Source organism: Leopardus geoffroyi, chromosome B4 (genome assembly GCF_018350155.1).
Source record: "Leopardus geoffroyi isolate Oge1 chromosome B4, O.geoffroyi_Oge1_pat1.0, whole genome shotgun sequence".
Classification (NCBI taxonomy): Eukaryota; Metazoa; Chordata; class Mammalia; order Carnivora; family Felidae; genus Leopardus; species Leopardus geoffroyi.
Window position 1 is genome coordinate 2110097 of NC_059341.1, and position 25370 is coordinate 2135466.

The 25370-nt window shown below is 45.1% G+C and overlaps 1 protein-coding gene across 1 annotated transcript; it reads right to left on the minus strand.

Annotated features, from left to right (window-relative positions):
* Nucleotides 1–1519: 1519 nt before the first annotated feature.
* On the minus strand, nucleotides 1520–18133 carry LOC123591040 (proline-rich protein HaeIII subfamily 1-like). Its single transcript, XM_045464771.1, has 3 exons — nucleotides 18126–18133; nucleotides 2802–2806; nucleotides 1520–2191 (listed from the first exon to the last, which is right to left on the minus strand). The coding sequence occupies exon 3, from the start codon at nucleotides 2180–2182 to the stop codon at nucleotides 1520–1522; it is 663 nt and encodes a 220-aa protein (XP_045320727.1). The 5' UTR covers nucleotides 2183–2191; nucleotides 2802–2806; nucleotides 18126–18133.
* Between the last annotated feature and the right edge of the window lie 7237 nt (nucleotides 18134–25370).

Here is a 25370-nt window from a genome sequence, read left to right on the forward strand (position 1 = left end):
GGCCGTTTATGCCCCTGTCTGGATCTGTCCACTCGAATGCAAATAGCTCTTGACTTTTAGGCACTAGTGGTAGGCTGAAAAAAGCATCTTTTAGATTCAGAACAGTATACCATTGTTTTTCTGGCTGAGGGCGCTCAGGAGAGTATATAGGGGTTAGGAACGGTTGGATATATGTCCATCACCCGCTTATTGACTTCTCTCAGGTCCTGCACTGGTCTGTATTCCCCGCTGTTGGGTTTGCGCATGGGCAGCAGGGGGGTATTCCATGCTGAGTGGCAGGTGCATAGGACCCCGAAGTCAGGAGGCGGCGGATGTGCGGTGTGATGCCATTTTTGGCTTCCGTGGGCATAGGGTATTGGCGCACGTGGACGGGGTCCGTCCCCGTGCTTGACCTCTATAAATAGGGCTGGGCGATGTTTTGCTAACCCCATACCACCCGTTTCTGCCCACGCGTCTGGGAAGCGTTGAAGCCAGGGCTCGATGCCCTGATCCAGAGGAGTGGGTTCCTGATGGAGCCTATATTCATCTTCTAGTTTCACAGTGAGTACAGATATGGGTTGGTTGTGGAAGTCAGTCACTGTGGGCCCCCCGGTTGGAAATGAATTTGGGCCCCCGTTTTGGTAAGCAAATCCCTCCCCAACAGGGGGCAGGGGCTGTCGGGAATGACCAGGAAGGAGTGGGTTACCTTCCCAGTTCCCAAGGCCACAGTCCTCTGAGTTGTCCAGGGGTGGTACTTTATTCCGGTGGCTCCTTGTACCCAGGATGATTTTTCAGATACTCTTCCATGGGGCTTGACCAGAACTGAGTGCTGTGCCCCGGTATCAACTAGGAACTGGACCGGGGTCCCCTCCACTTGCAACGTTACCCTAGGTTCGGGGAGGAGATCTGAACCCCGTCCTCCCTATTCTGTATCTTGGGTAAACAGCATGGGGGCTATTTTAGGCTGCCATTGCCCTTGGCTGGGGCGGGGTTGTTTCTTCTTGGGGCATTCTCGTATCCAACGGCCTTTTTCTTTACAATAGGCGCGTTGATCTTTATCTAAGTGCTGCCTGGGAGGGCGTATTGTTTGAATGCCTTCTGGGGGTGGCTGTTCTTTCTGGACTACAGCGGCCAGGACTTTACTCATTTTCTCTGTGGCTCTGATCTGTCTCTCTTCTGGGGCATCCCTGTTGTTGTAGACCCGTTGTGCTATACGGAGCAGATCCTGGATCTGTTTACCTTCTAAATCCTCTAGCCTTTTTTAATGTCAGGAGCTGCTTGATTTACAAAGGACATAACGACAGCAGCCTGGTTCTCAGGGACTTCTGGATCCATGGGGGTAAACTGCCTAAAGGCTTCCATTAATCTAAGTAAGCAGCTGGACTCTCTGCCTTTCCCTGTACGACCGAATATACCTTAGCCAAATTGGTGGGCTTGCGAGCTGCAGCCTGGAGACCCGCCATCAGAGTCTGGCAATAAATGAGTAGCCTTCCCCTACCTTCTGCCATGTTGTAGTCCCATTCGTCCTGTGGAGGTCTGGTTAGGGGGAAAACTGCATTAATGAGGTCAGGGTTAGATGTCGGCCAACCGTCGTCTCCGGGAACCAGCTTTCTTCTAATTGGTTCCTCTCTCGCTCCTCTGTGGTGAACAGGATGCCGAAGAGCTGCTGACAGTTGTCCCAGGTGGGCTGGTGGGTGAACATGACACTGTCTAAAAGAGCTATTAGATCTTTAGGGTTATCAGAGAATCGAGCGTTCTGCGTTTTCCAGTTGTAAAGGTCACTGGTGGAAAAGGGCCAATACTGGAGTCGGGGGTTGCCTGTTTCATCGGGGGGTCCTATTTCCCGCAGGGGTAGGGCCACAGTGGAGTCGGGGAGGCGGGGGTTTGGCTCAAGCTGGGTGTGCCCGCGGGTTTGGCCGGCTGGCCCCTCGCGGTTGGTTTCATTTTCAATGGGGCCCGGTGCGGCTGCTGCCTCCCGTCTTCCCGGTTCTGGCGCAGCTGACGCTTCCCGTCCTCCCGGTTCCCCTAGGGGGGCAACTAGCGGGGCGACTGGTGGGGCAGCTGCTGCGGGCAGGGCCTGGGGTGCGAGGGGAGGGGGATGATAGGGTGGAGGGTCTAGGGATAGTAGGTCCTGACTATCGGGCAATATGGGATACAAGGGCGCGGCTGGGGTCCTTGATTTTGGGGGACCTGCAGGCTGCATGGCAAGGACCTTACACATTCCCGAGGATAGGAAGGGGGCCAACCAAGGGGGTGGATTTTCCACTAAACCCCGCCATACAAGAATGTAGGGAATCTGATCCGGGGGTCCCTCGCGACCCAGTAGAAAAATCTTTGATTTCACCTTAGCAATCATAGGGAGGCAGAAAGTTCCTTCGGTTGGCCATCCAACGCCGAAGGTTGGCCATTCGGAGCGGCAGAGGGTTATTAATTTTTCCCCACCAGATGTCTAAACTCAAATTCTGTCCTTTGGTTCTAACATCCCTGAAGTTAGCAATGAGGAGAGAAAGAGGAGTGCTTTGAGATTGGCCCATCTGTATCCTGGAGGTGGAGGAAAGGATTAAAAAGAGAAACAGTAAAGTTATGAGGATTTCTGGCTGAGCCAGGCCAGGTCACCTGTGAAAGAGAAGGAGTTTAACACTTAAAAGTTACAGAATAGAGAACACTTAGATCGCTAGTGCTTTTCGGGTGTCTGCCACCCGAACAGAAAAATTCCGATGGGCCCAAAGAGGTGCCCCAGACGGGTGCCAGTGGACGTCTCCTACTGGACCCAACTGACTGCCCTATAGCGCGTCCGCCAGGGCCGTGTCAGTCACTGATACAGATCCTGCGCGGGAGAGCCAGAAATGAACAAACAGAAATGGACAGAGCCAGAAACGAACAAACAGAAACGGACAGAGCCAGAAACGAACAGACATACAGAAACGGACAGAGCCGGCTCACTGATGGGTCTCAGGGACGACCCGTTGACTTGGGGTCTGGTGGGTTTGGGGGGATCCCGGACGAGCCCCCAGATATGCCCCGATTCGAGAGACCCCCCGAAAACAAACCACCAGAGTCAAAGCCAAGCGGCAAGGGTCGTTTATTGCAGGTTCGAACCTGGTCCTCCGCGCACTCGTTGCCGGTGACACTAAGAGGCCCCCAGCAAGGATCTTACAGCTTCTTTTATAGACAGGCACAAACAAGTTAGGGATTTTTTTTTTGAGGTTACAGAGCTGTTATTGGTTGACATTTAAATTTGAACGCTCAGCAGAACTTGTTTGGTTCCTGCCTTTATTTCAAACCACTCAGCAGAACTTGATTGGTTCCCACCTTTAGGTCAGACTACAACCGGGCACGCCCTGGCTGGTTTCGGGAATGGGAGGGGGGATCTTTTCTTTGCAGTTGTGAGTACACCTGGTAATTTTTCTCTTAGTCTCTCATCCTGGTCCTTAGGTGTGTGGTTCATAACATGCTTGGATCTTGTCAGTTTGAGCAAACCAACATTCCATGGCATTTTCTGGTTGCCTTCCCGGGCCACACTGCCCTGATTTCCAGATCAGGGTGGTATTATACATTGTCTGTAGAAATGAACACAGGTCTGTGAGAAGAATGGGTTGGGCTTGGGCCGCTACTGGAGGTGGTCAGAATGGTTAGAATTATGTTTTTTATTAGTGCAGTGAGAAGTATGGTAGAGGCCTGATTTAGGTGATGTTCTTTTAGTTTCATCTTGCCTTTTTTCTCTAATTCTCCTTTTGGCTGTTGCATTAATGCTTTCTGTGTGCATGCCACTGTATGCCTCATCTAGCCCCGATTGCCCCAGCAAGCTTCTGTATTCATGATTAAAGTTCTTTCCAAGAGCTGAAGGGTTGTGGTTAAACACAGGGGTCACCTATCTCCATGCTGGAACATTCTGCTTCGTTAAAAAAAAAAAAAAAAAAAAATGATCTGAGACTTTGGGATGGCCACTGCTTCTGTACCCTGTGATCTGACCTTGAAAAAGCCTTTTCTTTTTCCCTAAATGGAGTTTGGGCTGAATGTAATTCCTCCCTAGCAACAAATAAAACTAGTTCCTAACACTAGATGATATTAAGGTCCCTGCACCTCAGGGTCCATTCCAATGTTTCGTGGGCCTCTCTGTCCTGTCCCTAATATCCTGAAACTTCTAAATTAGTCTCTCACCAAATTAAAGTCGACCAGTGCTTGACGTAGCCATCATGTCTTTATTTAATGATGTAATTTTGATGATGAATTACATGTCTTGGAATAGAAATTGAGCTTTTCAAAAAAGCGGAACTGAGGGACCTTGTTGAAATTTTGCAAAATTGCAGACACGTCTCTTAATTTTGATCCCTAAACTTCTTTAGGAGCAGGAACTGCTGTCTTAATTCAGGTACATAGAGGCCGAGAAGAGAAGTACCTACCTTTAATCTCCGATTATCTTTACTACTCTGGTTTCTCTACTGTCAATTATAAAATGCAGCTGTCCAGTTCGTGGTTGCTTAACTAAATCCAGCTCACTTCAAAATTATTGACAATGATCCTTCACCTTAATAGAATGCTGTTCACTTGACCCCAATGTCTTAAAGCCCTTCTGATGGAGAACTGTTACATCGAATTCATATGGGAACTCTGAGAAGAATACTCAATTTAATAGGAGACGGGGTACTGCCTAGAACTTCTATGAGAATATTTAGTTTACAGATAAACTGTGATACTGGACTAGTTCTCAAATGCCATCTGGTGAGTGCTGACTTCATAAAACAATATGGGACAGGACAGAGTATAAATTATATTTAAAGCAGTTAAATGAAAAGTGTCCATCCACTTTTCTTACTTGGCATATGGGCTAGGAAACTATTACCAAAATGATTTTTTTTTCAAAGCTTTCCATGGGGGATTGTCTAAAATCCAGACATTTCCCCCTAAATGTGCCTTTTCTATTTCCTCTTACCATGTTGTTTGTCAATTATTGAAATGGACAAGTACTACATTGAATTGAAATGGCTAAGTACAAGCGTAGCATCAGGAATGCGCAATGACTAATCATTCAGGCATTCCATGGTTTGCATCATGTGTTAAGAGCCCCAGAGTGGAAAGATTACTTTTGTCTCCTTCTCCCTCTTGTTTGTTCTTCCTGCCCCTGTCCGCTGGCTCTGTCCCTCCTTTGGCTTTCTCCCAACACCCTTGCTTCAGCACATACTGCCTCTTGCTAACTGTTCCCTCGGATTTTGTGTGTTTATTCCCAAGACAAATTATTAGCATGTCAGAACTGACCCACTTTGGAGCTCATAACATTCAACATGAGGTAACCCACAAAGTGATTTGGCATAAAAGCACAGTGATTTGCAGAGAGCAACATTTATGGTGGTTTTAGCTGATTATAATGTGGAGAGGTACTTAATAATTACTTTTAGATTATAACAATCTCCTCGTAAAAAAAAAAAAAAAAAAAAAAAAGAACGACCTATACTTCTGGCCAAGACAAATAACCGGGACTAGGTTGATGATCCTGCCCACAGTGATGGGCAGAAATAAAACCAGAAAAAAAAGAACAAAAACCCTGGATTCCTTCCTAAGGGACTATAAACAAAGGAGCCCACGATTTTCTGAGATTATGGCCTTCAGAGAATTTTCTGGCTGGGGTCCAGGGAGTGGGAACTGAAGCCAAGCAGGTTCCCTGTGGTGAGGAGAGGAAGTTGAGATTCCAGCGCAGCGAGAACAGCTCCAGTTTGCAGGACTGCGAATTCTCGATAGGTGCTGAAAATGCCCAAGGAGTGCTCTGGAAAGTGTAAAGGACCACACGTGTTGGAGGGAAGTGCTAAGACCTGGAAAGGACCTTCTGGGAAGATCAAAGACGATGCTCAGGGTGCGCTCCGGTTCAGAAGGTGTAGCTGCTGCCACCGCACAGATACCCTCATAACTCGGGGTGCCGTGTGGAGGAATGTGGGAGGTTGTTCTGTCCTGGGGGTGGGTGATCTACCTAGACTAATATCCCATGCTCTGGGCTTGTCCAAAAATCCTTAAAGCAAGAGCCAGAACAACCCAACTGCTTCCAAGCAATGTAACTGTATCCTAGAACAAAATATAATTATAAGAAAACTGTTAATTCAGCACTCGAGAAATACCCACAAGGTCTGACAGCCAGCCGGGATAACTAGACATACCAAAAAAAGAAAAACTAGAACAGACATGAGTCAAAAAAGAAGGTAGCGGGGCGCCTGGGTGGCGCAGTCGGTTAAGCGTCCGACTTCAGCCAGGTCACGATCTCGCGGTCCGTGAGTTCAAGCGCCGTGTCAGGCTCTGGGCTGATGGCTCAGAGCCTGGAGCCTGTTTCCGATTCTGTGTCTCCCTCTCTCTCTGCCCCTCCCCCGTTCATGCTCTGTCTCTCTCTGTCCCAAAAATAAATAAACGTTGAAAAAAAATAAAAATAAAAAAATAAAGTAGGAATAAAAACTTAAGAATTGAAAAGAGCTCATTTTATTCTTAACATTTATTTTTTGAGAGCGTAAGCAGGGGAGGGGCAGAGAGAAGGGGACAGAGAATCCAAAGAGCCAGAGGATCAGCTCTACACTGGCATCAGCGAGCCTGACACGGGGCTCAAGCTCACAAACCCGTGAGATCATGACCTGAGCTGAAGTCAGATGTTTAACCAACTGAGCCACCCAGGTACCCCAGAAAGATCTCATTTTAAAACCAAAAGCTATACGATTCTAGAAGCTAATGGAAAAATCCTTTACATCTTGGTTTAAAGAGGTTAATGTACCAACAGCATGGTCTGTAATATTTTAAAAACCTCTGTAAATTAGACACCAAAACTAAGAGCTATTCTTTGAAAGAAACTGTTAGGGGAGTGAAAATGTTAGACCTGAAGATATTTTTGCAAAGAACAAGCCCTCTTTATCCAATAGAGGACTTGTTTCCAGATGTGTGAATATATACAGAACTCTCAAATACCAAAGAAAGTAGTGCAGTTAGTAAACATGTAAAAGAGTTCAACAAATTTCATCAAAGATGTCAAATTCATTAAAAAAAAAAAAAAAACCTCAAATGTATTATTCAGGAACTGCAGACCAGAGCTGTGATGCACATGGCTTCTAGAATGACTAAAAGTTTAGAAAAGACCAGAAGAGATGTTAGCGTGGATATGTAGCTACTGGCATTCTTGTGTTGTTGGTGGGAGTATATCGTACAACCACTTTGTGAGAAAGGATGTAGCGGCGACTTTAAAATTTAAGCCTACACTTCCCATGGACGTAGCCATATGTCCTTATAAGGAGCACGGAGACCTACAAATGCCTCATTTATAAGAGCTGAACACTGAAAATAACTCAAAGGTCTCTACAGTTGAAGGGAATGAACACGATCTGTATCCTTGGAATGGGGTGCACTATTACTTCGCTCAACAGCATGAATGATTGTCCAAGTGATCTGAAGTCCGAAGAAAGAGCGCACACTCTGTTTTCTCAATGGGTTTTCATAACAGAAACAAAGGGATCTGTAGGGAAAGACCCTTTGTGCTTGAGGATGAGGGTCCTGAGCAGGGTGGGAGGGGTATGTCTCACAGGAACACAGGATGCTGAGCGTGTGTTCTCTGGCCCATAGTAATGGTTTCACAGGCGGTATCCTATCACGGTTTATCATGCACCTTAAATGTGTATATTCCATCACATGCAGATTTTACCTCAAACTGGATTGTGTAAATGTTGATTGCAGGTATGAATTTTTATATCCCGAATTTCCTCTGAATCTGGACATTGGGGCTTTGACTTTGTTGATAACAATATCAGAGACCAGTGTTTTGAAAGCCCTCTAAAAATGTTGGTTTTGAGGGATTCTGTCCTTCCCCCACCCATAGAATTATTCTGATGGACATTTATTCACAATGCTTTTTATCAAGTTGTGAAACAAAATGTCTTAGCTCACACCTGCGCCCTCCTTACTCCCTAGAAACCCCAAAATCTGCTGGACCCACTTACCCTTAGAAGCTTCACTGTGTTTGGTTTGTATACATTCCATGGGGATAAAGGAACTGGGGAGTCCATTTCTTTACCCTATTGAAAAACCATCCCTGAATAGCGATGCTCAACCCACCACTTGACAAATCAGTGTAAGGGAGGGCTGATCATATTTCTAGAGGACAGATCAGTTTTAAAAAAAAAACCTAAATTGCTATTTAATCAGAGTAAGAGTGAAGGAGAGTGAGTATCCAGGCAACCATGCTGAGTCTTCTCAGGCTGACAGGAAGGCTTCCTCAAACCCTGGAGAGAAAAAGCAGTCCATTTTCCCCTTTGCAATGGAAGTGTTGTGCATTTGATAGCCTGTCCTTTGGGGAGAGGTGAGCAGAGATGGGGAGACGTGATCATTCAGGAGGCTGGCTGGTGCACAGGCATCCCCATCCACGTGAAGATGTTCTGGGCAGCTCGTACGGCCGTCTATGTGGCATGGCTCGCTCCCTGTCTGGGGAATTCCAGAAAACGCCAAAGCCTGACCGTGGCTGAGAAGCTGTCAGAGCTGGGCACAGGTCTTCTCCATAGGCAACCCAAGATCAGATTGTTTTTGGTGTGCACGAGCGTGTGAGACCATGAGGGTGTGGAGAAACTTGGAACACAAAAGAATTCTCCACGTGGGGTGTACGTATTAGCAGCCTCCGTGGTCTTCCCGTTTCTCCCCCCTGCTGTTGTGCCACTCAGGATTTTCCTCATCCTGGCCGGCATGTTGCTGGAGGCAAAAACCATCCACTCCAAAGGCATTTGTAGCTATTCCCCTTTCTGTTGTGTGTGCTTGAGTTTCAACCGCATCACTGAATAGCGTTATTTTAATTCCAGTTAATACACAGTGTTCTATTTCAGGTGTACAATGTGGTGATTCAACACTTCCACGCGGCAGCCAGTATTCTTCATGACAAATGCCTCCTTAATCCTCATCGCCTATTTTCCCCATCCCCCTGCCTCCCCTCTGGTGACCATCAATTTGTTCTCTTTATAGAGGCAGTCTTTTTCTTTGGTTTGCCTCTCTTCCCCGCCCCCCCCCCCCCCCCCGCTTGTTTCTTAAATTCCTCTTAGGAGTGAAATCATATGGTATTTGTCTTTCTCTGACTCATTTTGTTAGCATTATAGTCTCTAGCTCTGTGTGGTTGTAAATGGCAAGATCTCATTCCTTTAACTTTTTTAATGTTTATTTTTGAGACAGAGCACAAGCAGGGAAGGGACAGAGAGAGAGGGAGACACAGAATCTGAAGCAGGCTCCAGGCTCTGAGCTGTCAGCACAGAGCCCGACGCAGGGTTCACACTCACCACGAGATCATGACCTGAGCCGACTGAGCCACCCAGGTGCCCCAAACTTTCTTTTTTATGACTGAATAGTAGTCTGTGGCGTATGTATATCTCCTTTGCTTTATACTTTCATCAAATGGTGGACACGTGGGCTGTTTCCATATCCTGGCTATGGTAAATGCTGCTGCTCTAAACATCAGGGTACATCTGTCTTTCAAATCCATATTTTTGTGTTCTTTGGGTAAATACCCAGGAGTGCAGTTGCTGGGTCACAGGGTAGTTACATTTTTAACTTTCTGAGGAAGCTGAGTATTTTTTCCACAGTGGCTGCGCCAATTAACATTCTCACCGATAGTGCAGGGGGTTCCTTCCTTTCCACTTCCTTGCCAACACTTGTTTGTCTTGATTTTAGCCATTCTGACATGTGTGAGGTGCTGTTTCATTGTGGTTTTAATTTTCATTTCCTTGATGAGTAACATTGAGCATCTTTTCATGTGTCGGCCATTTGCATGTCGTCTTTGGAGAAATGTCCATGTCTTTGGCCTCTTTTTTTACCTGGATTATTAGTTTTGGGGTGTTGAATTTTCTAAGCTCTTTGTGTGTGCTGTATACTATCCATTTATCGGGGATGTCATTTGCAAATATCTTCCACCCTTCCATCAGTTGGCTGTTAGCTTTGTTGATTCTTTCCTTCACTATGTAGAGGCTTTTTATTTTGACCAAGTCCCAGTAGTTTATTTTTGCTTTTATTTCCTATGCCTCAGACATATCTAGAAAAATGTTGCTACAGCTGATATCAAAGAAGTTACTGCCTATATTCTAGGATTTTTATGGTTTCAGATGTCACATATAGGTCTTTAATCCATTTTGAGTTTATTTTTGTGTAAGATACAAGGAAGTGGTCCAGTTTTCTCAGCGCCCTATGTTGAAGAAACTGTCTTTTTCCCATTGGGTATTCTTTCCTTCTTTGTGGAAAATTAACCATATGTGGGTCATCTCTGGTTTTTGTATTCTGTCCTAATAATCTAGGTGTCATTTTTTTTGTGCCGGTACCATACTGTTTTGATTACTACCACTTTGTAATATAACTTGAAGTCCAGAACTGTGATGCTTCCAGTCTTGCTCTTCTTTTTCAAGATTACTTTGGCTATTCCAGGTCTTTTTTGGTTCCATTTAAATTGTAGGATGGTTTGAACTCTGTGAATGTGCTGGTGGTGTTTTGATAGGGATTGAATTAAATGTATAGAGTGCTTTGGTAGTAGACCAAGTGGTCTACTAAATGGTAGACATTTTTTTAATGTTTATTTTTTAGACAGAGACAGAATGCGAGTGGGTTAGGGGTAGAGAGAGCGGGAGACACAGAATCCGAAGCAGGCTCCAGGCTCTGAGCTGCCAGCACAGAGCCTGACGCGGGGCTCGAACTTATGAGCTATGAGATAGTGACCTGAGCTGAAGTCGGATGCTCAACTGAGCCACCCAGGTGCCCCTAAATGGTAGACATTTTAATATTCTTCTAATCCGTGAGTATAGAGTATCTTTCCATTTGTGTCCTCTTCTATTTGTTTTGTCAGTGTTTCGTAGTTTTCGGAGTACAGGTCTTTCATTTCTTTGGTTCAGTTCATTCCTAAGTATTTTATTTTGGTGCAATTGAAAATGGGAATGTTTTCTTAATTTCTCTTCTGCTTCATTATTGGCGTATAGAAATGCAAAATGTTTCTGTATGTTGATTTAGTATCCTGTGACTTAATTTATCAGTTCCAGCAGCGTTTTGGTGGAGTCTTCGGGTTTTCTGCATGTAGTATCATGTCATCTGCAAATAGCAAAAGTTTCACTTCTTCCTTACCAACTTTGATGCCTTTTCTTTTTGTCTGGTTGCTGCAGCTAGGATTTCTAGTACTATGTTGAGTAAAAGTGGATGTCCTTGCCTTTTTAGGGGGAAAACTCCATGTTTCCCCATTAAAGATGTTTGTTTTTATTTTTTTGTTTACTTCTGAGATAGAGACAGAGTATGAGTTGGGGAAGGGGCAGAGGGAGACGCAGAATCTGAAGCAGGCTCTGAGCTGTCAGCACAGAGCTGGAACTCACAAACCATGAGATCGTGACCTGCGCCAAAGTCAGATGCTTAACTGACTGAGCCATCCAGGGGCCCCTGATGTTTGTCTTTTAACAAGAGAGTACTTGCATTGCACACATGCACACAAAAATCAAGGACCTGCTCGATTATGAAGTAATGCACTTCGATGTTGCAGTGTTAGCCAACAATTTCCTCCAGGCAAAGTCTAATGGCAGAAGCATCATTCTGTTGAGAGGATGATGGTTTCGGGGGTCCCGGACACGGGCTCTAGCCGGGCTTTGCCATGTCCCACATTAACTGCATACACTTAGATAAGATGTGCATGTGCTGAGTCTCCATTTCCTTGTTTAGGGATAGACATCATCTTCAGAGCCAGTGGGAAGGCTAAATGCAGCATAACCCAAGTAGTGGTACATGGGCCACATTTATTCCAGAAATGGGAACCTTCATCTCACCCCTTCTAATTCAACTGAATTGATCAACCCTCTTAGATTTAGAAAAATACTGCTAGTTTGAAAACCGATTCTTCCGTAGAAGAACAAATACCTAATTCAACATCTATCAGGTGGGGATATTTAATCAGGTCTACAAACTCTCTAAGATAACTGAGAGCATAGTAGGCATCACACACTGAGGGAGTCGCTATGTCCATCCTGTCCCATTGTTATGAACATGCTGACCTGCCTTCTGGCAATTAAATACAACCCATGACTTTGATACCCTCTCTTCTCACCTGTGTCTTCTGCCTTGGCCCAATAGCAACTCAAGTATTTTTCAAGGATCATGCAACTCCCTTCAGAAAATGCGTATCAAGGTTTTCATAAAAGAAGTAAATTCTAGACCCTTTGGGGGAACAAGGGATTACTGATCACAAATGATAAAGGAATTCTGCCAAAGTCTTTGGGTCACTTTGTGTACTTGAGAGCAAATTTGAGCACCTCAGGCTAGCTCAGCGATGGGTACCAGTGACTCCGTCCTCTGCAAGTGATTTCATCCTGATCTAAACTCTGTCCTCAGCTCGCACATGCCCAGGATCCACTCCTACACACATTCTGCAGGACCTCGCCCGCATGAATTCACAATATTTTACACTCTTTGGTGTGTCTATCAGTTTGGATGGAGCACGGTAGGGAAGAAGGGTGTGGAGGATGTTAGGATATGCAGGCATCTCTTACAGATGTGAGCGGCCAGCGTGCCATGTGGACTCTAAGGGTTGGTGGTTTTATTTGGTTTTGATTTTTAAGACCAAAGAACTTCAGTGTGCTTCAATGCAAAGAGGAAGAGAAGGGAAGTGATAGTCATGGAAGGGATCCAGAGAAAACCTGCAGAAATCCAAGAGGAAACAGAAAAGAAGGGACAGGTGTACAGCTAGCTGTATGGACTAGCGAACCATAGGTTGGTGCTGTTGAATGGATTGTTTATACTAATTTATACCCTCTCACAGAGGAATATTTAGTCCTGTGATAGACATTACATCGAGTGTTGGGGTAGAGTGGCAAAAATAAGCGCCTGTTTTCTAGAGTTTACATTGTATTTGAACAAATGGAAAAAACCTCCCAGACTAATTGGGATAGAGAGGACCACACTTGGGTCTGCAGGTGAAACCTTTCCTGAGTCAGGGTCAGTGTCCAAAAGAATGATAGACGCATGGAAGAGCAGCTGTCTTGTTTGCTTTTGGGACTTCTGCAAAAGAGTGGAGGCATGATGGCCCAGCCGTAAGGTGGTGACACCATGGTCTAGCCTACGTGCATATCCAGTTCTGGCTTACAGGAGGTGGGAAAGAGTGATTGGGACAATAGGGCTTCAGAAAGAACCCAGGGTGTTTTGGGGGTTGAGGATTACAATAGCGGAGGACGGGAGGTTGGAGGGGTTGTGTCTGTAATGCTGCCATGGACTGCAGCCACCTTGAAAAGATCTGTCTCCAGATGCTGGAAGTCTTATGCTGAGATCAACCTTGCTTTGGCATGATCATGTTGGCATCAATGTTGCAAACGTGATGGGTTTCTTTATATTAATCTAACTCAGGAAAGGACTAAACTTTCCCATTGGATGTGACAGCTGGAAGGTGTCTCGGATACCAATATACAAACCTATATATACTGACTCCTTATCTGCATTTATAACCCTGTCTCTAGTAAACTCATTACTTTTGCCCAAGTAGCAGGTGTAGTTTACTTAGGAACATGGGGACAAATAACAATAGAAACTACCCCAAAACTAAGGTCCTTTCTGCAAAAGGAAAATGGTGGGTGGGGGGTGGAGTATGAGTGGAAAATAAATTTTTTCCATCGTAGATTTAAAAGTAGTGTTTAAGGGGCACTTGGGTGGCTCAGTTGGTTACTTCGGCTCAGGTCATGATCTTGCAGTTTGTGGGTTCGAGCCCTGCGTTGGGCTCTGTGCTGACAGCTCGGAGTGTGGAGCCTGCTTCAGATTCTGTCTCCCCCTCTCTGCCCCTCCCCTGCTCGTGCTCTTGCTCCCTCTCAAAAATAAATGTAAAACTAAAAGCAATGTTTAAATCTTATCTACATATAAAATATAAATGAATATATTGAATACATAAATGTGTAATGTGTAAATTGAAATGCAATAGAATAAATGAAGTCTTCTGTTAAAAGGTGTACATTAAGCAAGTTCAAGCACATGGGACCTTGGCCATGTGTAGAATCAAAGACAGTAGCTGGTGACCTAATTATAAACCAGAGTTGACTCCTGACTTCATTGAAATCAATATTTAAGACAAAGCAGGGGTGCCTGGGTGACTCAGTTGGTTAAGCATCTGACTCTTGGTTTCTGCTCAGGTTATGGTCTCCTAGTTCGTGGGATCAAGCCCCATGTTGGGCTCTGTGATGACAGTGTGTAGGCTGCTTGGGATTCTCTCGGTCTCCCTGTCCCTCCCCTGCACACTTGCATGTGTACACTCTCAAAAATACTTTGTTCCTGCTTCCACCTGTGTCATAGCTTATATCATACCTACTTTCTCATCAATAATAAGCAAAGTAACTGGATAAATTGCACAAAGTCCCCAACTACTTGAGAGCATTAGAAAGCTGTCAAGGCAAGTAGGACTTAAGGGGGCAAGACCCTGGAGACCAGAAGATTACAAAATACAAGGCCTGGCATTCTGTATGGAATTTCCTTTCTGAAATCACCATATTCTAAGCTGCTAAGGAGTGAATGACCAAGGAATGAAAACAGTAGCTAAGAAGCTAAACCCTAAGCGCAGCATCATAGAACCACGAGCTCCCACAGAGACTCTTCAGAGCTCTGCTTCAAGAGTAGCCCACGACCCTGAGAATGGGCAGACACAAGACATTCCATCTCTAAGTGCATCCCAGTGAGCTGCGATGCCTGTGACTGGAAGACCACCAACGGGCTCTATTCTCTGTGTAGCCCTCAGTGGCGGTGACCTGACATCCTAGGGGAAGGCTCCAGGCAAAGCATACATTATTCCTATGTCTCAAATTCTTAACTCTAATGAATATGGTTAGGGAATTAGATGGCATGGTGGAAAATTTTACCCAAGAATTGGAATCTAGGTGATGGAACCAGAAGGAACGTATAGATCTGTAATTACTAACTTATAATCCAGTTGAGGTGTTATTAAACACCTCAGAAACTGTAGGGAGGGGCATTCATAAACTGAATTACAGGTCAGGAGCAAATTTATGCAATTGTACAAAGAAAAGATGGGGACTCTGGGACAGAGGTCACAAGGGAAGTATAGGTGTGAAAATATATGGCCTGATTCCCAGCATCATAGGACAGTAGCAATATTTGGAGAAAAGTTCAAAATTTTTCCAAATCTGAAAAATTCAGATTTAAGAAATCCTAGATTCAGCCAAATATAATTGTGTCTTGAGAGACCATGGTTACATTCCAGAAGACAAAAATGGAGAGGGAAAAAGTCCCCAGTGGTTCCCTTTAAAGGGACTGATGCAGCAGTGAGGGCAGACTGAAGACGATGGAATGGACTTCTTAAACTGGAAATAATAAACTACAGGACTAGAATACTCCGTGAAAACAGACTTTAAAAAATTAAGACCAAATACAGACCTTTTCAGGAAAATACAATCTGAACCAATCACCTCAAACTGAGCTCCCTGGAAGAAATTGTTCCGGAATCTTGGTAATGCAAGGAAGAGGGAGGAGCCACGAGGGGTGATCTGCAGTTACTACCAAGGAAATGTTAATTCTCTAAAACTATCATCCTACTGCTAGAAGGTGCGGAGAATAAGAGACTGGCCTGTCTTGGAGGGGGAAGGAGGTGCAGTCCTCTGCTGGTTCGTGTCTGTGGGCCCTCTTCACATTTGTGCTTCTGTGTTCGAGGGGTGTCTTCCTCTGAACTGTGACTGCTGGCATCCTGTGGCTGAAGAGCCAGAGGAAACACAAAGGACTTGGAAACCACAGTGAAACGCCCAAGCCCACAAGCTGAGTTCTCTGCATTCCGGACTCCTTGCCTTTCCTGCTGCTAAAGACGCAACGTCACTTTGGAGCTAAAAGGTCTGCTCTGGTCTCTGCTCTTGGCACTTTTCTGTTTCTAGTCCCTGAGCTGCCTTAGTGTCACACGGAGACAACAGTCCGGAACGTTTACCCTAAGCATCTGGCTTTCCTGAAGCCCCCTGTCTGCAATGAGAGAGGCAGAGGCTGGAATAAAAGCCTTAAACCCAGAAACACTCTAAGTACCTCTCGTCCTTCCCTTTTAGGATTCCCGATACTTTTTGTCTTAAGATTTGTTTGTACATACAGAAAAAAAAAAAAATGGCAATTTCCGGTTCTAGGCAAGATGGAGTAAGTGCATTCCACTCCTTTTCCAAACAGCTAAAAACTCTGAATAACATAAAAAACAAATGTCACAAAATTCTTACAGGTGGGGTAAAAATTAGACTAAGGGCATTGGGATGTGAGAAAGACGCAGGGATTTTTATTTTTTAGATCCTCTGACCATGGGAAGCACTGCCTCTTAGGTGCCTTGACCCTGAAACCCAGTGGGTAGAGGTGAAAAAGCCCAAGGAACACCCATGTTGTCTAGCCAAAGGACCTGCTAGGACCCCAGAATGGGTCTTCAGTGGTGCCCAGCCTACCCCAACTGAGCATCGGGAAATGCCCTGCTCATGCCCTTCCCCAGTGGGCTCCTATCTCACAGGGAGCGGAGTTGAGCCCTGTGCCCATGCGTGCTTGGCAGTGGGGAGTAGAGCTGCTCCCTGCCCCCCCCCCCCCCCCGAATGGGAGGAATATTAGGATGATACAGGGTCCTTTAAGACAGCGTATGAAGTCTGAGGCCACCCTGGAGTTGAACCAACACTGCCAAAGGTTTGGTGCCTAAGAACAGGGACAAGCACCAGCATGGTAGAAGAGCCTTGCGAGTCGACCTTTCAGCCATAGTCCCCAAAGCAGCCAGGACATGTATTCTATACTTAAATAGGATGAATGGCCTGAGAAGAGAGAAGATTTAAATAGCACCCAGGGTCTCTGAGCACAATGTCTGAAATGTCCAGGGTGCAAGTGAAGATTAGTTGCACACCAAGAAACAGAACATCTTACCTCTAATGAGATCAGACAAAGAACAGGCACTAACAATGAGAAACAGATGCTCTAATTATCTGACGGGATTTGTTGTCTCCAAGTAGTTATTAGCAACTTAAAAAACCTTGAATATGACGTGTGCAGTTCTGCCAAGGGTCTGCAGTTCAGACCCTTAACTGGACATCATATAGCTAAACTGAAGGCTCTTGGAAATTGAATCCAAGTGTACAAGAGAGATACGGAGATGATTTGTTCAAGGCAGCAGCTAGAAGCCTACTAGGGAGATTGAATCAATTTCTGCCTTCTGGGAATTTATCCGGAACTTCTAGAGATGAGCATATGGATGGATTAGCACAGTTTAGGCAAACCCTAGATTATGTGTGCCCAAGTACATGAGTAGTCAGGTGAAATCCTTTTTTCCTGAAGGTCCATGTGGGGGTCCTGATGGATTGAGGTATACATGTGATGAATTTTTTATACGTGTAATTTTAAATGTGTGCAAATACTAATCCTCTCTTGTCCCCATAGTTGTCACAGGGCAGAGTGTTACCGAAGAAAATCCGCATCCGATATGACATGTACCACCCAAAGCAGGGTATGCCTGCATATCGTTGTTTAGAAGAAGTGTTCTATATAAATCTGTATGGCCAGTAAAAATCTAATGCAAATTTTTTAAGTACTCTTAATTGCAGCCATAGTTAACCGATTTCTTGTTTACATTTCTTCTCTGTTGACATAATTAACTAGAGACATGGGGGAAGAACTTTTGCCATTTGGCAGGAAATGCCAGAGCGGAGCACGATGAGACGACGTTACAGGTTTAGGTTTAATTGTGAAGAGTCCTACGAACAGGTGATATAGCTCCACCACTGTGTTCCCGGAGCCTAGAATCCAAACAGGAAGGGGCCACGCAGAGAAGAACACGGGGAGCCCGCTTCTCTGTGCCCTTCTAGTGCCACCACCACGCCCTCCATCAGACAGGAGGAGAGGACACTGCTTGGGAACAGTTTCTTGTAAAGCTTAACACATCTGTACGTCATGATGCTTCAATCCCTGGATACCTATCTCAGAAAAGTGGAGACGCGAGTGCACGTGCATGCAATAAACATAGGAACATTTATTGTTTATAATTAAGAGCAGAGAACAGCCCAGATGCCCACTGAGCAGTCGCACGGATAAATGAAGCAGTTTATTCGCACGGAGAAACACTTCCCCAGCAGGAACAAGGAAGGCGCTATGACACACGCAATGACGTAGATGGATTTCAAAATGTTTTACTGAGTGAAGTCAGATACGGAAGAGCACGCGTGGGGTCCCAGTTATATGAGGCTGAAGAAAAGCTGGAAGAAACATGGTGGTAGAAACCAGCGATTTCCTGGGGAGGGTGGGAAGAGGTGTGCTGGGCATCTTGGCATCTTGGGGTGGCCGTAACCAGGGTGTATGATGTTTCAATGCTCATTTGAATTGTATGCTTAAAATCTGTGCATTTCATTGGGTGCCTGTTACACCTAAAAATGTCAGTGTTGTGAAAAACAGGTGTAGGAAATATTCCAGATTAAAGATTATCATTCTATAATCTAGTTCATTTGCCTGTACATCTGCCATATTTATTATCTCTTTTATCTATAATATTAGTAACCAAGACCCACATCAGAAAGGACCGAATATTGATAGGGGCGTCTGGCTGGCTCAGTAAGTGGAAAGTGCAACTCAATCTAAGGATTGTGGGCTCGAGCCCCATGTCAGATGTAGAGATTACCTTAAAATCTTTAAAAAAAAACAAAAAAAAAAAAAACAAAAAAACTTGATGGCTGCTAACTGCTGTTGTAGATTTCAAGGATTTTAATTGTTAGCAAAGTAATCTTCACTGCAGCCTCATAGGTATTTAAAGTTCGGGGCCAGGCATTTTTAACACTTCTTGGGGTTTTTCATGAAGTCCCCAGTTGAAGAACGTTTTGGGTATCAGTAAACAGCTGGTAAGCTGGTGCCCCAAGTGAATGGAAATTAGAAGTAGCATGTCTTGGAGAATTCTTTCCTAGAACCGTTATGGCTTTTCAGGCTTCCGACATGTCAAGGATGTGCCAGATCAGTACGGTGTCTTAATCAAAGGTGCTCCTGTTATGGAGATCTTCAAGACTCCATAGTGTGGTCCCAGTGGTGTCTTGTTTCTCTCCTCGGATGCCCTCTGTTGGGGACTCCCTGGCCACTGAACCCGTCTGGTCATTTGCTCCCTCCGTCTCCTACTCTGTTCCTTTCTTGTGAGTGGAGTCCCCTTTCTTCAACTTTTGAAACTGTTGGGGATTAAGTATGCTTCACGTTGTGACTGGATTTTATTAAAGTCTTTTTGATGGTTACGTCACGTTCTGTCAGTGTGTCTGCACCAGAGTTTAACACCAAATTGTAGTTAAATATCTTAACATATTGATGGAACCACAATTAGGCTAAAAGCTTTATTTTCTAAGACTAATTTCCCAGCATTCGAATTATTGGGTAAAAATGTTTCATGTATTTAGGACTTTTGACATTTACAAAACAAAATCCCCATCTTCCTTCCAAAACTTTGTGAATCTTCATCTCAAAATTATGCTCATTTTATTCCATCATTACCAGCACCAAGTATTAAGCTTTTTAACAAATTTCACAAAATAGATGGAAAATTTTAATTTACAGGCATTTGCTTATTTGCAGGGGTCTATCAATGTTTGTTTACCAGTATGTTTCTATCGTGTGAAGTACGTTAATTTTTTGCTCCTCCTTCTGAGTGAGGGTTCGGTGTGTGTTTTAATTCACAGGAACTTGTCACGCAGTGAAAATACGTACTTTACTGTGTGTTGCTCTAAACCTATTTCCCAGATTTTCTCTCCCTGTTCACTTATTTATCACATCCACCTACTATATTTTTGTAGTGCACATTTTTATGACCTCTTCAATTATTGCAAAACCTTGAAAATCTTCCTCCTACCAGAGTTTTGACGGTTCAAAAAATTTTTATTATGGGAAATTTGAAACAAATGCAGGCAGAAAATATGCATCACTCAGTCTCCATGATCCCTCACATTCTGCGAGCTTCTAATGGCTCTGTCTGCTGCCCACCCCTCACTTGATGAAGACGATGATGAGGGTTGTATTTTGTAACCTTTGACATGAAATGTACATACATCAGAATGCCCAAGTCTTAACAGTACATGTTTGACTAATGGACACACGTGTGTAACATCTTCTGGGATCCCCACCTCTGCATAGAGCTCCCACTGAGTCCCCCCACCAGAAGATCCATTGTGATTTTTTTTTTTTTTACTATATCGTATAATTTTTTCCTTTTAAAGCCCTGAGATTTGGCAGATTTTAAGTTATATATGTACTATTTTTCTCTAGGGTTTAAAAAATATTTGAATGCTTTATGTACTATTCTGCACACTTAAAACTTTACCAATATAAGGTTTACATTCAACTTTTGTTTTTTTCCCAGATTATAAGGCCTTTAGCTTCCATTTTCCTTAAATTTTGATGCGTCCTTCGTTTTATAAGGGGCAGGTTGGGCACAGTGTGCATTTGATAGTATCAACATTATCTTTCCCAAAATAGGTGAAGCATTTACATGAGGGGCAAAAATTTTTATATATCAGAAGAAACCTATAACTTTTACTGGTCACTTGCATTGGCTTACCAAAAGCCATTGATGCTCAAGTGATCACTGTTCTGATAGGATGGGCTGTATGGTCCTATATAAAAGTTAAACTGCTCTTAGTAAGTTTGGAGTTTATTTGAATTCTGCATAGAAGGAAGTCAAAAGAATGAATGCGAGTAAATTGGCTGTGAAAATCAGCAACTGTAATGAATGTGGGTTTTGGGTTTGGTCTTTACATGACGAGTAACCAAAGCTCTGCGTCCACTGTCTGCGATTCTCAGAAGCGAGGTGTCTGCTCTCCTGGGCCAGTCCATTTCTACAAAGGACCGTCTTCGTTGTGTGCCTGGTTTGACAAAGGACCCCCGATGAGGTGAGAGAAGTGTGTCTGGGGGAGAGGGTGTGAACAGGGACTGAAGACAAGACAGACACAGAAGGAGGCCTAGAAGGTGATCAGGAGGTCATAAAACTTACGAGATGGGGAAGGAAGACGAGTGTGCATGGAAAGAGTTTTTTCCAGCCCGTTGGTCACAATGAAAGGCTATGTAAAACCTTGGTAATCTCTTTCGTGAAAAAAGAAAAAGGCCACAAGTCAGCACAGTTGGTGTTGCTGAGTGACACAAACCCACGGTGCAGCGTCTGAAGGGGACGGGACCTCAGAAGCCCAAGTCAGTCACTCCTTCCTACGGACTCCAGCCAGGGCTCTCCCTTCACGTGTATCTTTCTCTAGAGGCCATTCTCCACGCTGTTGGGACCACATGCCTCCTATGGACCGAGTGTGCCCCCATGTTCCTGTGCAGAAGGCCCTCCCCTGGGTGACTGTGTTTGGACACTGGGCCTGTGAGGAGGTGACACAGGTCAAAGGTCATGGGGGAAACATCCTGTAGATCGTGCCCTCCAAAGAGGAGGAAGAGGACCGAGAGCCTCTTCTCGGAAGAGCACACAGGTGAGGACACAGGGAGCAGGTACCATCTACAGGCCCTGTGAGCCCAGGGCAGAGTCTCGAGAACCGGTCCGTTACGAACGCCTGTACCAAAACAACCTCTCGAGCCCATTACCCACTTTCCCAGCTGTTCCACGTCTGCTCATTCATTTCTTCCAGGTCTGTGATGGAGCCACACATGTGGTTCCAGGAGTGGACCCCTAACCTGTCCTTGCCAGAGGCCAGCCCACCCACCCTGCTGACCTGAGGGGCCCCCCTCCTGTGAGCTGGCACCAAGGCCGGTGCTCCTCACCAAAAACCCCGGCAAGAAGATGCATAGCCCCCCCCCCCCCCCTTTCTGAGGATTCCCTCTGCTGCCATGAATGGAATCAGCCTTCAACTCCTGTAATTCTGCTCTGATGGCACCCAGAATGCTACTGTCACAGCATTAACACCTTTTAGTTCCTTCGGAGGGCTGACGGGCCTCAGCAAGGCTGGAAGGTACGTGTCATTGAGAGTGTGAGTGGAGCCTAATCCTGCTGGCTGTTCGGAGTCCCTGAGGAATCTCGAAGCCAGTCTGCTCTTCCTGGGTAGTTTGAAGACGACTCTTTCTAATGCAGCATATGTTTTTCACCTGTTGATATGACTCAGGCTACCTTCCATTCTGTTGGCCAGTAAGCGTGTTCCATACTTTCTAAAAAAAATTCCCTGTCCTGAATCTGTGGAACAGGCATTTCTTCATAATCTTTGACAAATAACATTGTTCGCCAGACCTGGTTGTAGGTGCTGAGAATGCAGTAAAGAGAAGAATGTGTCTGTGCTTATAGGGATGTAGTTTTCATTATTGGGGTGAATGATCGACAGACTGGTCTGCCTGCGCTAGGTCGGGGAAGCAGTCAGTGTGGCAGAGGAAAACCAAGCACAGTCTGTAGCGGATGACAGGAGTGAGGTGGCCACCTCGGAGAAGTCGGCAGCTTGTTCAATGTGGTGCCTAGAGCACAGGTGTGGGAACCCGAGAGGGAGGCACACACCTTAGGGGGAGGAGTGAGCCCATCCCTGAGGTAAGGAAATGGGACCCAGGTCAAGTTCAAGCAAATGAGTGGCAAAGGGCTGAAGAAACCACAGGTCGGGGGTGGGGGTCTGCATCCTGATGGTGCAGACGGTGGGAATACTTACCTCGTTCTGAGCTGTGAAGCCGTTGGATGGTGTGGAGTGGGAGTCCCACTGAGTAATTCTGTCTGTAGGAGCTCCTGCTGCTGCATAGATGGGGAACCCAGAGGAGCCATGACCCCAGACAGGGAAGTCCAGTGACGTTGCCATGTTCCAGGAGACACGTGGGGGTGGCTGGGATTAGAATCACGCGTCCACCATGGAAGGTGTCATCTATCTGAAACGAGACATCCACTCTGCTGCTGTGGGGGTTTTGCACAAGGTACACAACAGCGAGAATTCTCAAAGTGTCTGAGCAGATGGTATTGCCCTCCCCTAACAAGGGGACAGATGCCCAAATTGCCTTGTAAACTGGGAGCAAATGGATTCCAATGCAAAAGACACGAAGGCTGAACCCAAAAGTGCATCCCGGACGTGGCTTGGTCTTGGTCTGTGTCTGTGTCTGTGCTGTGCCCTTCTCCCTGATTCCCCTTCCTGACTGAGCCTGGGTTCCGTCTCCAGAAAACGGTTTGTTTCTCCTTCCCACTGGCAGACAGATTTCTCACTTTCCAGGCCCTGCTTTCACAGGATTTCTGATGTGCTTGAATGAGCAGCAAAGAACATTGTGATGGTCTGGTGCCATGAGGGCAAGGCGAGGAGATGACAGATGGGGTTGGAATGTAGCAGGGACAGGGTAGCCCCTCTCAAAGCAAATCCATTACACTCTGGTGGCAAGCCTCCCCCCCAAACCAACAAGCCCAGCAGTCCTGTCCCACTATCCATATTTGCTAGGTGCCTCATCTGTTGCCAGGAGGATCCTTAGGCCACCAATTTACTCTTCTGTTTTAAAATGTATGCATGTAGGGGCACCTGGGTGGCTCGTTTGGTTGAGCATCTGACTTCAGCTCAGGTCATGATCTCCCGTTCATGAGCTTGAGCCCTGCATCAGGCTCTGTGCTGACAGCTCAGAGCCTGGAGCCTGCTTTGGGTCCTGTGTCTCCCTCTCTCTCTCCTGTCTGTCTCCATTTTCTCCCTGCTTGCATTCCCCCTCCCTCCCTCTCCCTCTTTCCCTCTCCCTCTCTCCCCTGCCCCTTCTCAAAAATAAAGATTAAAAAAACGTTTGTAGGTTAATGACTAGATAATGCTGTCACCATCCAGAATGAAAGCAATGACTAAGACTTAGCTGAAGCAGCCATTTCACCAACAAGGGTGCTTTACAGATTCCAGACAGACTTTGTTCTCTTCATCTAGGATGCCTTCACACCATGACTTGCTGTCATCCATCTCTGTTGTTCTTCACCTTTTATGTAGTGTAGACCGAAAAGTAACTATTGAAATATTATGAACTAAAAGGCAACCTACTGAATGGGAGAAGATATTTGTAAATGACATGTACAATAAAGAGCTACTGTCCAAAATCTATAAAGAACTGACTCAACACCCAAAAACCAACCCAGTTTGAAAATGGGCAGAAGACATGAACAGGCATTTCTCCAAAGACCTATGGATGGCCAACAGACACACAAAAAGATGCTCCACACCGCTCATCATCAGGGAAATGCAAATCAAAACCACAATGAGATTATCACCTCACACCTGTCAGAATGGCTAGAAGAAACAAAACAGGTGTTGGCATGAATGTAGAGAGAAACGAGCCCTTGTGCACTTTTGGTGGGAATGCAAACTAGTGCAGCCATTGGGAACAGTTGAAAATAGAACTACCCTATGATCCAGGAATTGCACTACTGGGTATTTACCAAAAAAAAAAAAAAAAAAAATACAGAAACACTAATTTAAAGAGATACATGCACCCTGTGTTTTCTGTGGCATTATCTATAATTAAAATGAAACAACCTGTACACACACAGGAATACTACTCAGCCAAAAAATGAAATCTTGCTGTTTGCAACCACACAGATGGAGCTAGAGAGCATAATGCTAAGTGAAATAAGTCCAAGAAAAATACCATATGATTTATTAAATGTGGAATTTAAGAAAACGAATGTTGGGAAAAAGAGGCAAACCAAGGAACACTCTTAACTCTAGAGAACAGACTAATGGTCACCAGAGGATAGGTGGGTGAAGGGATGGGGAAATAGGTGATGGGGATGGAAGAGTGCACTTATGGTGAAAAAAATAAAATAGTGATAATACGAGGATCTGAAGGAACCAAGGCATGAAAAGCAGGAGAGGAAACAAAATGGTGGGACTTCGTGGACTTTGCTGATTGGTTAACTTGTGGAGACAGTGGTTCACCTGTGGCAGAATGAACAAAGACAAAAATATGTATGTGTGGCATTTTGTGTTCTCTAGGACTCTTAAAAAATTTTTTTGATGTTTATTTTTTGATAGAGTGTGAGTGGGGGAGGGGCAGAGAGAGAGGGAGGCACAGAATCCGAAGCAGGCTCCAGGCTCTGAGCTGTCAGCACAGAGCCCGACACAGGGCTCAAACTCAGACTCTGAGATCATGACCTGAGCCAAAGTCAGACGGTTAACCGACTGAGCCACCCAGGCGCCCTGGATCTTTATTTTAAATAACGGTATTTACTGACTACAAATTGTCATTGTGGAAATTACTCTGAAATGGCTTTATTCACAATTTAGAAAATAACACAAAACAAGAACTAGTCCCAACAATTGTAAATAAATGGTATCCCCCTGCTGGCATGAAGTGTTCAGTGATCTCCCGGACATATGCGTATTTAAACAGCACATGGGCGAGCTCAATGTTGCTTGTCCGTTTTTATAATTTAAAAACCTTTGTGAAATCCGTGTCGTTAGTCTTGGGAATTTGAGCGTTAGTTGATTTACTGGCTTGACACAATCAGAGTTAATGCCAAGTAG

Excerpts from the sequence above, each read along its gene's own strand:
- LOC123591040 (XM_045464771.1), bottom strand. The coding sequence starts at position 2,182 with ATGCAGCCTGCAGGTCCCCCAAAATCAAGGACCCCAGCCGCGCCCTTG.